The sequence below is a fragment of the Spermophilus citellus genome (genome assembly GCF_964194105.1).
Source record: "Spermophilus citellus genome assembly, chromosome: 7".
NCBI lineage: Eukaryota > Metazoa > Chordata > Mammalia > Rodentia > Sciuridae > Spermophilus > Spermophilus citellus.
Genome location: NC_138188.1, coordinates 100597302 through 100614070, shown reverse-complemented (window position 1 = coordinate 100614070; position 16769 = coordinate 100597302). Strand labels below are relative to the sequence as shown.

The 16769-nt window shown below is 37.7% G+C and overlaps 1 protein-coding gene across 4 annotated transcripts in view; it reads right to left on the bottom strand.

Annotated features, from left to right (window-relative positions):
- GAP43 (growth associated protein 43) overlaps window positions 1–16769 on the bottom strand; it is a 368423-nt gene that overhangs the window by 38648 nt on the left and 313006 nt on the right. For all 4 annotated transcript variants that reach the window (XM_081302800.1, XM_081302802.1, XM_081302801.1 and 1 more), the window contains one exon: window positions 6214–6811. In XM_081302800.1, the coding sequence (XP_081158926.1) occupies window positions 6214–6811 (598 nt within the window). The remainder of the gene's footprint in view (window positions 1–6213; window positions 6812–16769) is intronic.

The window sequence follows — 16769 nt, the reverse complement described above, 5'->3', positions numbered from 1 at the left end:
GTGTGAGAGAGAGAGAGAGAGAGAGAGAGAGAGAGAGAGAGAGAGAGAGAGAGAGAAGTTGCATGTACATGTAGAGAAAAAAGTAAAATACTTATGAGTACCAATTATGTTTGAAAAACATTCTATGTGTTAAGAAATATTGTTTGATTCTCAGTGCCAAATATAATTTCACAACTTTAAAATCGGGGAGGCTACTTACATGCCTTTCTGTTTATTAGCTTCTTTTATGGGGTGATAGAAATAATTTAATGAATAATGAAAGAATAAACAGAAACCCTCAACAATGTGAGTTTTGCTGGGCACAGTGGCACATGCCTGTAATCCCAGCAGCTCGGGAGGCTGAGGCAAGAGGCTCACAAGTTCAAAGCCAGCCTCAGCAAAAGTGAGGGGCTAAGTAACTCAGTAAGATCCTGTCTCTAAATAAAATACAAAAAGGCCTGGGGATGTGGCTCAATGGTTGAGTGCCCCCGAAAGAAAAAAAAAGAGAAAAAGACAGGAAAATGCATTTCATGGCTCTAAAACCAATTTCTTCATGCTCTCTTGTGCTTGCTTCCTTTCTTAACTAAAGAAATAAAGACTGTTCTCCAAATTACCTTTTCTACTATTCTTTAATATTTTAGTTACACATATCATAAGCTTTTCCAGATCCTTTGGAAATGTGCCAAAGAGGGGTGGGTAGATCCTACTAAGAAAATTAAAAAGATACTAATTCTAATAAGCTGAATTTAGGGTAGAAATTGTATAGAATAAATAAAATTACTTTCATCCATTTGAGATATTAAGTTTTCAATTTCTAATTTTCAGTTCCTCCAGGCATAGTTGGTGAAATCAGTAATATTTCTGTTAAGAACAATCAATTTCAACTGGTCTTTATAGCTCTTTTAGGTCTAATAAAACAGCACTGGAAGCACTTCTGAAATGATAACCTAAGAATCAGAACTAGTTTAATGTTCCTTTTAATTCTGAGATGATGGAACTGTGAATGAATTATGATCCACGATGATGGTAGTTATTGGATACCTATCTGTAAATATGGATTTTTACAGTTAGAGTTGGGATTAAAACATGATGTTGCAGTCTTCAGACATTTCTTTTTTTTTTTTTTTCTGTTCCTTCCAGAATAACACTTGTCACAGATCAGCATGTGACTCAGCCGCTAGACTGTTGTTGTTTGTTTTCTGGTTCAACACGTCTTAGCCATTGAGAATGATTAAGTGCCATATCATCCATAATCCTCAACTTCCTCATCTTTAAGTGGAGAAGGGGAAATTACATTATTTATACCGCAGAGTGGTTATGACAATGAAATGGGATAATTCCTAGCACCTAATAGCTCATTAAATGCTACCTCTTGTTGGATTTTTACATTTTAATCCTTAAAATACTTTTTAAATTAACTATCTTATCCTGTCATTTTAAGGATGACACCCAGAGAAGCAATACATTGCCTAAGGTCCCAATTGGATGGCAGAAATATTATACCCAGAATCCTGATCTCCTTATTCCTGTCCAGTGTTCTTCCCTTACATACCTTATAGAACATATAGGATGGAGAATGCCCTATAAATGTCCCTATTGGTATCTCCCTGAAATAATTGGAAATTGTTGCAATTGCCAAGATAAGGAAAGAAAAATGCAGCAATTGAGATAAAACAACAACTTAAATCAACAAGGTGGCTAAAGGTTAAGGTAAGGATTTAGAAGTCCATCAATCTGACCTCTGGTTTGTCATGGACTGTGTTTTTGGAAAGAACACCCAATGACTTTACCCTCAGAATGTAAAAATAGTAAGGAAAATATTATCAAATGACACTGGATTATTGTCAAGAAAAGCCAATAAAAATGATTAGCAGTATAGAAGTGTTCCATAAAAGCTTTAATCAACAGTATTGAAGCAGCATACCACTGAGTATCTGACAGGATGCCCATGTTTTATAAACAGCATTTATGAACTTTCACAACTCAAATGTTCACTCTTTATGAGTTGCGTATAAATTTGGGAAGTGGTTGAAACCACATTTCAAATCAAAACCATTTATGAGGCACCCTGCCAAATAAGTGTAAATATCCCTGGGAAATCTCACATCGAACACACAGCTCAGTAGAAATGGAGCTGTTTTTCTGGAAAGCTAAGAGGTGAATGGTTCCTTTGGGTCTTAAAAAATGTTGTTCTGGGAAACATAAAGAATTTCCCTAAATCCAAAAATGTGGGCTGGGTATTTCATTTTTTTTTTACACATAATTATCATTCTAGATTTTGCATCTCTTCTTTTTGCTAGTAATTTGGCTACTGTGATACACATTACATAAAACTTATATAATAGCATAGCTCAAAACTGCACCTTGGCCACTGAAGCACTCATTCATATTTTGCCCTGAAGTATATTAGCATACAGAGGCATTCCATACTTATTTGCATAATTTAATTGAGGTTATCAATGATAGTTTTAAAAGCTATCTCTTTAATTTCCACAACCAAATGAGAAACCTCTAAGATCAAAGGATCACATCGTATTCATTTTTGTGACACCAATACCTAGCACAGCAGAAAGTTACTACAAATGGAAGGGAAAAAAGGAAAGAAAAATAGAAGGGTGAAGGACCATAAACAAAAGGAGAAGAAGAGAGGGAAGGAAGAAAAAGAAAAGGAGGAAAGAGGAAGATACTAATTTTTCTATTACAATAGAGAATGGCAAACAGAAAATTTCCTCCTCCCCAGATCATTACTAATGAGCCCTATTAAAAAGATGTAATGAGACCATGAAAATAAAAACCGCCAATATCAACCCACAGGACATCTAGAGTAATTCAGAGTTATACTTCCAACTAGCACCTATCAAATACCCAGTCACCATCACTTGTTGACAGCCACATGGAAGGGTTACCTTGGAATACTATATCCCTGAATATGGCCACAGAATCAGTTTTGGAGTCCTCTATTGGGGAAAGTCCATAGGCTGTCTTAGAGAAGACACAGTAGAGAATTCCTTCATGGAGAGCCAAAATGAGCATATTGTTCAGCAGGAGACTCAAGGACATAATCACTAAAAGGGGCTCAAAAGTTCTTTCCTCATGGATGAAGGGGGCAGTGTCCTACAGATACTCTAAATGCTTCTCTTTCTATAAAGGAATCATCATCAGAAACACACTGAGTTAGTGGCACACACCTGCAATACCAGTGGCTTAGGAGGCTGAGGCAGGAGGATCACAAGCTCAAAGCAGCCTCAGCAACTTAGCAAGGTCTTAAGCAAGTCAGTGAGACCCTGTCTGTCTCTAAATAAAATATAAAAAAGGGATGGGGATGTGGCTCAGTGGTTAAGCACCCCTCAGTTCAATCCCCAGTACCAAAAAAATGAAAACACTGAAATCTTTTGGTGATAGGCACATATAAAGCTGGGTGGGCAGAGTGGTGAAAACAGGAAGGGGAGATATGTTTGTTTATATTAAAACCAAAAATATTAAAGAAGAAGAAAATGAACTAATTTCAAAGATCTTCAGTGCCAATGGCATCCATCAGTTATAACTAGACCACAAATACTAAAAGAAGAAAAATGCATGACATATTTATAATTTACAAATAATTTCCATATGAATTAAAGCAGTGATCAGATTTGATCCAAGCTGTTTGATCCTCTTACTGGTAGAAATTATTTTCTTAGATTCTTTCTTTTGAATTATTTTGCTGCCACCTCCACTGCACACTCTTAGCTTCTCTCTGTGTGCCCCTCTAGGTAGCCATGGAATTCTAAATCAACCCATAGTAACCATCCATTTCCAAACAGGATAGCCCAATTGCAAGCATTGCTATTTTAACCTGGGTGAGAATGAAGCTGAATGGGAGATGGAGGAAATGTGACACAGAGCCTCTGGGAATTTGGGGCTGATATGAAGTGATAGATCTCCTTGTCAGATTTAGTTTCTGTGATTCCGTGCTATTCACCACAACTAAGCAATTTGTGCTTGTCATATATAGCAGGCAATGCTAATAGATAACTCAGTCCAGAAAGAAACTATAGAAAGCATGTTAGAATATAACCAGGAGGACAATATCTACCCAAAGCTAAGAAACAATACAAATAAACTGCCCTTGCTTATTACCTTCAAGTTGAACTTCAACTACACTTCCAATCATCTTGCAATGAGTGTTACACAATCCCATTAGTTGAGATAATTTTCAAATGGAATTTGTATAATTAGAACACGGTATTATCTCTTTTTACTTTCAGTGATCAGATACATTGTAAATCAAATAACTGAATAAAATTTTTAAAAGGTACAGGAGACATATATGAATGGTGAACAAATTATTTTCTATAAATTAAATCTAATTAATTTTCATTGATTCAACTTTTGACATCTATTAAGCACTTACCCATAAAACAATCCATTTACAATAATCATTACTTGAAAAACAGCAAAATGAAATTCCCTTACATTACATATTAGACTTTTCATTGATTCAAGAGGTCCTTCTTGCTATCAGTCTCAGTCAAGGGTAGATTCCTAAAATCACATCATGTCTTTGTATATATACTCAAAACTTTAGAAATCCTGGTGAAAGTATGGTCTGAGCAATGCCAAATATGTTGTGTATTTAAAGGCATGATTAATTTCCAAGGTTTATATAATGACATGACACATAATTGTCCCTATGCAGAATGTTTTCCAGACAAGAAGCTCAACCCTTAAAGAAAAGGAATTAACACCACTTATTTTGCTGAGTAGATTAAAACCAACACCCCATTCTTTATCACATACCTTACCTTTTCTGGGGAAAAATTCCCATCTTCTTAACCACAAGGTCAGGCCCCTGGGGCAGGTACATAGTTACGATAAAGATTTAAAATAAGTCACTGGTAGAAAGAAGCATGAGATAGTTCTGGAGCTAGAGTATGAGAGTATGCCAATAACAGTGATAACTAATACACTATAGATTCTTACAGGATTTTAGGGGTAAGATAAAATAAATAGAACTGAAAATATCTAGAATGATTGATTATCTGCCATCCTGTAATATCTAATTTGGAGAAATTGCTATCAAAACAAATGGTCAGTGGTTAATTTCCTGATCCATCTGATAGCAAAATGCCAAAATATATCCCAGACCAATCTCATGAAGTAGGTCCTCTCCCAAGGGCACACTGTGGTCTAGTCTACATTTGGACCCTTGGTCACATGGTTGATTAAATCTCTGAGGCTCTAAAGCGGTAAATCCAAACTTTTAAGTTGGTACAGAAAAAAACTTTATCTCTAAGGATCTTTGGGGTTGAAAGGCCAACTAGAGAAAGACCTTGGAGATGGTTGACATCCTTCATCACTGTGGATTTGTTAGGGTGAGGGACAAATCTAGTCTCCAAAGATGAAGGTCCATTCTATTCCAATTCTGCAATGGCTTTTTGTGCAGTAATAGTGGAAACCCTCAAACTTGAGTTACAGCTCCAAACCAAAGAGAATCCAATAATCATAGTCAACATTGAATTATTTATGCAGATGAAAGAAAATAGTGTCTTCAAAAGGAAAATAATAATTTACATTTGACTTCACAACATGTATTTGGAGTTTTTTCTTTTGTTTGTTTGTTTGTTTTTTTTTTTTTTTTTTGCTTTTGCTTTTGGCAATATCAACAGACTTATTTGCGTAATTATGTTTGACCTCAATTAATGTCACAATTAACATTCTCTGAGCCTACACACACTAACTCACGTTACTTACCAATTGATGGTGGGTGGAATGCCCAGAAACATATTGTAGGATAGGGAAAAGTGATCTGAGATTATGTTTTTGCTGTGGGCAATTCACACACTAGATAATCTGGTTCAATAGTGTTGGCCATATTTACACCTCTCTCTCTCTTCCTGGAGCCAATTAATCACATTAGCTAATTCCCATCCATAAAAAATATATGTAGCCTCAGTAATTACTTATTAAACTAAGTCTGTCGGCACACAGAATATTTTCTTTTCACCAGAATTATCTAGCTTGACTGTTTTATATCAATCCAATTAAGCTCTCTCTAGCCCTGGCTGCTATACAGATCTTTCTGAGTTTTCTCTCAGCCTTGGAGAAGAAATTTGGGGGGGCGGGGGGGGGAATTAAACAACTCCCTTGCTTCGCAGTTAATTCTATCTAGACGTTTCCCCTCTCCCCTGACGGTCAGGGTGGCCTGGCCATCTGAATGGACGCCCTGGAGCATCGGCCCACTGCATAGCTCACCTATCTTCTCTTCAGCTTGGCTGCTCTCCGCAATCTCCGTCGGAGGCTGGGCTGTTGCCTTGACGGCAGCATCCTCTGCAGCAGGGGTGGTGGCAGCAGCAGCAGTGACAGCAGCAGGCACATCGGCTTGTTTAGGCTCCTCCTTGGCGGACACGTCTTCGGCCTTGGAGGACGGCGAGTTGTCAGTGGAAGCTTTAGCGGCACTTTCTGTCTCAGCAGAGCCGGCCTTCTCCTCCGAGGGGGCAGGCGCCTGGGCGGCCGCCTGCTCAGGGGCAGCATCGGAGGCGCCCTCCGCTTTCTTCTCCTCGGAAGGGGTGTCTCCTGCTTTGCCGGCCTCGTCAGCCTTGGCTGGGGCCCCTTCGGCAGCCGGGCCTTCTCCCTCCTTCTTCCCCACCCCGTCGGCAGCGGGGGCTTCCTCCTTCTTCTCATTAGCTTCGGCCTCAGCAGCCTGGGCATCGCCCTTCTTCTCTCCTTTGAGCTTTTTCCTTGTTATGTGTCCACGGAAGCTAGCCTGAATTTTGGTCGCGGCCTTATGAGCTTTGTCTTCGGGTTTGATTCCATCTTGTTCAATCTTTTGGTCCTCATCATTTTTTTCCACCTTCGTGGAGAAAAGAAGGGGGTGGGGAGAAAAAAAGAAGCTCGAGTAATGTGCTTTTCCTTCAAGTCACAACATTCGACAAATATGTATTGAGTCATTTATCCTGTGCCAGGCACCATACTGGGAGTTAGGGAATCAACAACACTCTGACGTTCACGTCAAGGCTCCTCTCTCCCACAGGATTTTATGGGGATTCCCTTGACCTTCCAGAATCACTGGCATTATTTCATACTTACTTCTTTTTTCCAGCTCAATATTACTCCACTGCCCAGCTAACACTTTGGCTTTAGATGTACCTTCAAAATTCAAATCTCATTCACCCTAGGCTCACCAAAGAGCTCTGAAAGACTGGAATTTTAGTATCTCTGGGAGCAACTCTGTAAAACTTTTTAAAAAATTAAGTGAAAGTCTATATTCACCTCAAGGGTTCAAACTTAATAAGGAAATTAATATTAAAAAAATAGTACAGTAAAGGTTTACATAGTAAGCCCCATCTGGATTTTATACAAAATACAAATGAATTCCAGGACTTTTAGGATTTTGTGCAGAATGTGACAATTCAGAATACTGGTCATAAAATGATATCTAACTTTCTTCTATGTGTGGTCCAACATCAGTAATAAACATATCAAACCTTTGAAATCTGAATATAGAAAACTGTTGTTATTTTTTAATTTAAAAAGTGAGAGCTGCTCTTTCCATTTTTCAAAAAGCAGTATAGATTTACTAAACCACAATTTCTTATCCCCAAAGCAATGCTAAACCTAAAATTAGCTTTCATTATCATAATAAAATCAACCTAGTATGAAAGACAAGAGACTAGAATGCAATATGGTGCGCTTGTGTGTGTTTCTGTGTGTGTGTGTGTGTGTAATATTGGAGACTGAATCCAGGGTTGCTCTACCACTGAGCTTCATACTCAGACCCTTCTATTTTCAAATTTTGTAACAGGGTCTCACTAAGTTGCGGAGGCTCTCCTTGAACTTATGATCCTCCTGCCTCAGCCTACTGAGTCCGTGGATTATAGGTGCTCACTGTGGATGTATAGAATGCAAAATTTTTGGATGGCAATATTTGCAGCCTTACATGATGTTTTCCACTTGGAAATTAAATCAGAAGATAATAATATAAGGTAAATAAGGTACAATCTAATAGTAGTGGGGAAGAAAAGTCTGCACAAGTTCACAAGTTTCTCTATAGCTCCATTGCTTATCATGGTGATCCAGCTAGCTAATTACAGTACCCATTAATTCCTTCCTTTAACTTTTAAACATTTAACTTTTTCTTGGTTTGTAAACACTCTTCTAGCTACTGAGAAATATAGCAATTACCAGTATCTTTCCTTCAAAAGGCCACTAGTAAAAGAGTGTTTATCATGTATAATGTCCTGTGCTTAGTCCCAAACTTGGCCTTGGCCTTGAACTTGGCCTTTGCTGCAAAGGTAAAACACAGTATGTTTTCCACCTGCCATACCAGCTGTGCCCCAGTGACCCAGATCCTGCTAATCATGATGTAGTCCTGTTTGACATTCTTTGGACACACACACAGGACCATTATTGTTTAAAACAAGTTACAGGATTGATGGTTTTCTCAGTAAAATTCAAGATAGGTTTTCCTCCTTCTTCAGTTAAGCATACATGTATCCACACAAAGAAGGGAAGGGTAGGGGGAGAGCACTTTGGAAAAGCCCCTCCTACTCCCTCCTCCCAGCCCCATGCTGCAACTGCTTCTCCCTCTGCTACACTACCACCTTGCCACCATCCTGCTGTTCTTGATGATTCCTACTGGGATGCACACAGCACAATCTGGGGCATAGGAGCAGCTGTCTCTGCCAGGAGCTCTCTGCTCAGAGATGGAATCATAACCCTGTAAAATTAACAGTTGTGAATGGAGCACGGAGCCAAGATGCTGTTATTTATTTTATTCTATCTTGAGTTTTCTGAATGAGACACTATCTTATACGATAGGACATCTGCACTTGGGCACTGATGCCAAGTGGTTCTCCAATACAAATACTGCTCCTCATAAAAGTAAAAATAAATAAATAAATAAATAAATAAATAAATAATTTTAAAAAGATTATTTCTGAGTCAGCAGGTGTACAGAAAAGACCCTCTAGTGCTCAAGAATTCTTAGAGCCTTGTTTTCCCTATAAAAACGTGAAGGGGATGAAGCACTTTAAAAAGCTGGAAAATACAAAAATAAGAAAGCTGAGAATCTGCATATAATTTAAAAACTACACAGAGAAAGCAAAAGCTCCTCTGAATTCTCTCTCTTTCACAGAGCATCTGCTACTTTGACTTTACAGATGATCAGGATTTAAGTTTGTATCTACAGCATCTCTGTTAAAATATCTAGAAAGGTTCAGACTAGACCTGGATGCTTATCCAACAATTTTACTGCTAATCAGGAATATAAAGAAAACAAGAGAAGAAGATGAGAAAATCAGGAAAGACCAACTACAGTCAGGAGAGAAAAGTGAAGCCAACTCCATAAGATCCAGGTACCCAAAAAGGTAGGTAGGTAGGTCCACTCAAGGAGATGTTCCAAGTACTCCACAGACATGCAGCTTGTCCTGGAGGATCTCAACTTCTTTAGGGACTTAAAGAAACTAGATATTAGGGGCTGATTGGGAAAAAGACAACCAACACTCTAAAGATTTTTCAGATAGAATGAAAAAAAAAGAGGAAAGGGGAAAGGAGTGGTGGGAATAGAGTAAATAGGGGGAAAGGGTATAAAATGTGGATGTAAAGCTGAGTGAATCAGTGGCCTAACTTTTATTCGAACTCGGGTTCTCTTCTCTAAGTTCACCTGCCTTCCAAGTTCAACTTTTTTGCACCTAGAATAGTTTGGAAATTCCTGTAGCAGAAAATCCATAAAGCATCATATCAACATTCTCATTCTTTTATTCATTTGACAATACTGAATTTGTATGATAAGCACTACAGGAGTGCACATGCAATACACACACACACAAACACACACTCACATGTGAGGAGATGGATGCTGTCTCTACCCATGCAGGATTCTTTCTTAAGTACACTTAAATAACTTCATAGTAATGTATCAATAATTTTCCAGGAATTCATAGTGGGTGCCTGATCTTACACTCAACTTGTAAAATAAGACCAACAGTCCAAAATTATGAGTTCCAAATGGAAGATATTCAGAAAAGGGATCGGTGTTGAATGACTAGAGAATCAGCTCATAAGTTTCAGTAAATATTGATTTCTTTTTTAACTCAGTCTTGCCACAAATAAACTTTGTGCTAAGCTCCGATTTTTTCTGAGGGAATTTCAAGATTCTTTGATTTTACATGGAATTCTCGCTATCTGTGAATTAACTGAAGGGGACATTAGATGTAGTACATCATATGTAGAAAGAGATCATTATGAATTGCCATGATTATTTCATGAATCTTTATTGCTAAGGTTTAATTTTTTTTCTGAATGTTGTATTTGCAAGCTGTGTAATTTATGAAATTTTATAGGAAACCCAACTACATGAGCACTTGGTTTTTCAGAAAAACACTAAGATCTTGGGTGAACATTGGTCTGATGAAGTAGTACCATTATACTAACATTTTGGAACCTGGTCAAATTTCTAAATTGATTAGACAAAAGAATGATAATTTTTATTGACATTTAATAATCACAGATGAGAAAGCCAGAAAAATCCATTTGAATATGCAGTTTTGTTGCTCTGGTTAGTGTTTCCTTTCTCTTTTGGCAGAAAGAAGGAATGGACAACTTAAGTTTTATTCTAAAACGTCCAAACATTTGCATCCATTATGTTACAAAGAGCAGTAGGCAAAAACCCATGACTTTCAGAACTAAAAATAACATCATTCATTTTCCTGGGATACCTCAATCCATTTAAATTTTTCCAATTATCATAGGAATACTTCAACCTTCCAAGCAAAGAAAAACTTGGCACTCTCTCTTCTGCTGCTACTAAAAATAATACTTATTGCACTTCCAATGTTTTTCTTTAAAAGTATTGATTTTTAAATGCTTTTAAAATTATTGACAAATACCAATTGTTCTAAGAATATCTTTAGTAAACCAAATTGTTGTCAAATTGAACCCAAGACATTTTTGAGATGCAAAATTAGAGAGGCAAAGATATCCTAAGAATGCTTTCTTTAGCATGTTTTCATTTTCATGCTCATCTGATTTTTATGTACCCTGAGAAGCAGAATAAAGTGTTGGTGGATATACATGAAATCTGGCAAGCATCTAGTTATGGCTCATTCTACTTTTTGTTAATAATTTAGTGAGTTAAAATCAACATAATTTCACTCTGTTTTTAAGCATCATTGATACTCTGTCTATATACTTTAGAGAAAATATCCAAGTACAGTAGAGCTTTTATACTTTCTTTGAACCTAGTCAAAGACCAGAAATACAGTAGAGTGTCCCTAATAAATGAAAAAAAAAATGGAGGATGGATAAACTTCCTCCAGTTCTATAGATGAAATATCTTTGCTGTTTCTGGGCAATGTAGGAAAGCAGGTGTTATTTAAAAGATGAATAGTCACAGCTGGGATACACAGGGATCCCTCAACACCAAGTCTGGTTTGAAGGTCTAGCTATGAATGGAATGAGAAGCAGAAAAGGAAACTTGAAAATGCTGACAGAGGGGTAGTGAAGGAACTCCCAGGGGACACTGAGCCACATTCCCATCCCTTTTTATTTTTTATTATGAAACAGAGTTTCTCTGAGTTGCTGAGGCTGGCCTCAAACTTGTGATTCTCCTATCTCAGCCTCCCAAGTAGTCGGGATTACAGATGTGCCCCACAGCACCCCATTCTTATCCCCTTTAAATAAATGTATAGCATCATACTACAGCTTCAGAGTCATAATAGTGGACAAGCAATGTTCATTGATTGACTGACTATATAAGAAAACAAAATATCCTATGTAATAGTAATGTTAATTTCTCAGGAAATAGTGATTAAAAGATAAGTCTTTGGTCCATTTTCATATATTTTTTATTTAACCTGTATGGCTCACCTACTTCCCAAATAATATGAGACAGTATATTTAGCACATTATAAAACACTATTGGAGGAAAATTCAGTTTCCATTCAGAAAAGTTTTCTTTCAGTTTATTTTGTATATTTGTAAACCTGTTTTCCACAGAGACAAATAGAGAAAGGTAAAAAGCACATTACAATGGACAACTTCTAACATAAAACTCAGTATATAAGAAAGATACCTATTTTTCTGCTGATTTCCCATTTTATAGAATGGTACCTGACACACAGCAGGTACTCAATTAATATTTGCTTAATGAATCAAAAATTTCAGTTTCTAGAGTAGCATCACTTCACAAAAATGGAACAGGAGGCTGAGGATTGCAAGTTCAAAGCCAGCCTCTGCAACTTAGCAAGGCCTAAGCAAATCAGTGACATCCTATTTCTAAATAAAAAATAAAAAAGGGCTGAGGATGTGGCTGAGTAGTTAAGTGCCCCTGGATTCAATCCCTACTACCAAAACAAACAAACCAAAAAAAAAAAAAAAAAAAAAAACAAAAACAAAAAAAACCAGACAGGACAGGCAAAGAAATTGGGATTTCTTTTATTTATTTATTTATTTTTTAATATGGAACATTTCAGGAAATTGCATGTCATCCTTGCACAGGGGCCATGCTAATCTTCTCTGTATCATTCAATTTTAGTATATGTGCTGCCCAAGCATGCACTGAGATTTAATTTTGTTAACTTTTATTAAAATTCTTCACTTCCCAATGATAAACTTCAAGAACATCTGATTAAAATAAATGTTTTCCAATTATAGAAGTGAATGCAAGGGGTCCAACAGGAGAGACTTAACAAAACTGTTGACATGCCATAAATAATAACAGTAACAAGCAGTTAGAAATAGCAAAGATATAAACAACAAAGATGAAGACAACTGACATATTCATTTTATCTATGTATTGGGTAGACTCATATCAATAAAATTAGTTTTCATGGGGAATTGTTGAAGAATCTCTATTTTCATCTATTAATACTTAATCTGTGTATTCTCCAAGGTCTAAGAAAAATAGATTAGGGGATCTGGTCCTTTAGTTATTTAAAAAAAAAAAAAAAAAAAAAAGACCCGTTTCCTCAAACTGGAGTTGGGAAGAGCCTAGAGTTGAGATATTTATTCTGGTCATCTGTCAGGGCACATTCTGGACAGAATCTGACTGAGCTCTTCCAGATAACCTTTGGGTATTGTAGGCATAGTTACAAGGTGTCTAACTAAACCAAGGACCAAAGTCACTGACACTCAGGTAAAAACCTGGTGAGAATCTGCCCTTGGAGAAAGGGCTCTGCTCTTGAGCAATGGAAACCACTCTTCTGATGAATGTTTCCTGCTGCAGAAGCTTATGTTGACAACCTCTAGAGATGGAACGCTCAACGGAGAGAAGGGCAGGGGAGGTGAGGGAGACACTAAACTCAGCTCTCAGATCACTTTGCCTGTAGTGCCTACTGAGGTGGAAACAAAAGGGAGGGACTCCCCATCAGGCTGCTGAAAAGGCTGACATCACCGACCAGGCCATGAGAGGGACTGTGAGGCTTCAGCTGACAACTGGAGGAAGACTAGAACAGCAGGCAGCCAATACATCTGGGGAAAAAAAAAAAAAAAGAAAAGCATCCTACCAGCAGACAGCCCCCTACACCACCACCATAGGTGAATCCTTCCCCATGAGACCCTGAGAGCAAAACATATCCTAAGTGCTAGAGATGGTCAGAGCCAACCAGCAGGAAGGGAGCCCCTAAGCCTGTGGAAGTTAATATAAAACAAACTTCTTTCCAGATAAGACCCAACAAAATGTCTCTTATTGGACAATCAAGAATACAAGATACAATGAGATTAATATTTATTTAAATCACTATGTTCCTTCTATTATATGAAACATGACCATTGATCTATCTTTCGGTAATTAAGCCCCTTTGTAAATTATATTCTGAGTCAGCAAGTGCTTGCTTGGTACCTTTTGTTCAATGAGTAAGAGTCCTTCCTCACCCTCTCTAACATGCACCTTTCCCCAGATATTACCACCCTTGGTCTCCTTATGTTATAGTTTGCTATAGTTTTTGAGGTGTCCCCCCAAAAGTTGTTAATGCAGGAATGTTGAGACAAATCTATCAGATTATGCAAGCCATAATCTAATCAATGGATCAAACTGTTTAGTGGATTAATAATTTGAGTGGATTTCTGCTGGTAATTGTAACAGGTGGGGCATGACAGGAGAAAGTAGGTCCCTGAGGGGTATGCCCTTGGGGATTATATCTTGTCTCTGGCTCCTTGCTCTCTTGCTTCTGGACTGCTATCAGCTGATGGCAGCTTTTCTCTGCCATGTCATGCTCCTCTGCCACAGTTCTTCCTCACCCCAGGTACAGAACTATGGAGTAGGTCACCCATGGACCAAACTTCCAGAAGTGAGCCCAAATGAGCTTTTCCTTTCTAAGTTGTTCCTGTCAGTATTTTGCTCACAGTGATGAAAACCTGACCAACACAACTCGCCTTGCTTTTCCTTTTTGGTACTTCCAATCATCTGTCATATGTTTTTATTTCATTAATAATTAAAACTTTCCATGAACTATAAACTTTGAGAAAAGAACCCTGTCAGTTTTGTACAATCCTCAAAACTTTAATGGTTAAAACACCTCCAGGACCCAGTTGACCCTTGAAAAGTACTTATTGGTAGTTGTTAAGTGACTACATGCCATATGGCATTGGTGATCACAGAGCCTGTAAGCGGGAGGCTTTCAGTCAACTGGGTATCTCTGCTCTGTTCTGCTGTGGTGCTGGGAACTTTCATCAAGACTCTCTCTAGCAGTCATCTTTCTCTAACCTCTTACATTTATGAGTGGATAGTATATGCATTTGGCATTTAAATTCAATCCTTGAAATAATTGTGAGAGTGGAACACATCACCCTGTTTTTCATAATCAAGCCAACTAAGGAAACAGAAGAAGATCTGGTGCTATCCAGCTTCCAATTGACAGGCCCATCTTCTGTCCTACTCCTGGTCAGTGCCTTTTAAAGTACAAGGTAGAAAGCCAATAGTGCTTGCTCTTTTAGAGCATGGGTTATGGAGTTAGACATGTGGAGGTGTGAAACCCAGCTCTACCACTCACCAACTCTTGTCCTTGAACAAGTCATTTCCGGTTCCTTATTTGTAAAGCAGAAGAATAACAGGATGATCCTATTGAGTTGTTGTAAAGAGTAAACAAATTAGTGTACTTCCACAGTCCCTGACACATAGCATATGCTGGAAAAGGAGTACATGCTACTATTTTTCTCATCATCATCATTGTCATTATGATTATCCTCTCAGAGTATCTTCTACATCATCATGAAACTAAGCTAAGACATGTGAGTAAGATAAATACCAAAGGAAGTTTGGTCATTATACCTCTCTCACCCCGTAATCAACTGACATCCTCACCTGGGAGGGGAGATGTTCTTTAACTCTACGGTCATACTGAGCAATCTCTCCTCAAAGAGATAAGCAGAAAACTATCTTAAAACATGCCACAATATTCGAATAAGTTTGTTCCTATCCCTACGAAGTATGGTGATCTGATTACATTGTCAAGGTTAAATCACAGTCCTTTCTTCTACCAACTGATTTCTTCTCAATCTTTACCTTTATCCAACCCTCAAACCTCCACATGTTCCATCAGCTTAGTGATAAAGTCTATTTATTTTCAAAATATGAACTTCACCTGACACCCACTCATTCCACACACAAAAAAACCCTAATTTAGCTACTGTTTTATTTATCAACCCAGCGCTGACCCAGATATATCCCTTACACATCCTGTAAAACAATTGCCTATGTAGTTTCTAAAAGCTACTCTATATATTTATGTCTGGTAATCCTCATATCTGGTAAGATTTATGAATGCAGACATTTGTGGGGGACTAGCTTAGAAGCATCTGTTCTTAAGGAGAAAGAGCATTATAATCTCAGATTACCAACTCTATGGCCAGTGCTCCCCCACATGCTAGTTAATAACACCTAAGTGTCATGTATCTAATATCTAGTAAAAATAAATATCTGCTATCTTCAGAGTGCAAGTTATAATGTCTTCTGGTGAGAGAAATGGAGAAGAACTTGCGACTCTAAAAAAGAAAAAATAACAAGGACTTAAACCGGTGAATTACACACTATGATGTACTTTCAAGTTAAATTTTTTCCTCAAGGAATTACAGTGAAGTGAATGTGCTATCATATTTACAAAATGAGGAAACAGATTGGTGGAAAGCCCTATAGTTAGGAGAATATGTCTTAAATTTAGGTCTCTAATCTCTTACATTTTAGAGAACCTAACAAAATCAAACTAAAAATTCAGTGCTAAGTATTCAGGAAGTATCATAGAATAAATAGCATTACTAACATCAACTCTGAGACTACTAGAAGTACTTTTGTTTGTTTGTTTGTTTGTTTGTTTTTGGGGGGAGTACCAGGGATTGAACTCAGGGGCTCTCCACCACTGAGTCACATCCCCAGCCCTATTTTGTATTTTATTTACACATAGGGTCTCATCGAGTTGCTTGGCGCCTGGCTTTTTGCTGAGGCTTTGAACTCAGGATCCTCCTGTCTCAGCCTCCCAAGCTGCTGGGATTACAGAGGTGCCCTAGTGCCTTGCTGGAAGTACTAACAGAACAGAACCAGTCTTTATTTCAGGCCTTAGGAAAGAAGTACCTTCAGAAATCTTTTAAAATAAACCTTTGTATTTGAAGTGGCTGGTAGGATGATCTTATAGGGCTCTGCTATCTGTCAGAAATAATTTTACACATACCTTAATTTTCTATATCAGACAACAGGTGGTTTTCCTTTTAGAACAGTACTTGGGAAATCTCACCAAAAAAAAAAAAAGAGCAAGTATGTTTCTCCCCAATTTTAGAAGATACATTGTTAGATTCTTCCATATGTGAAAAAAAAATCAATT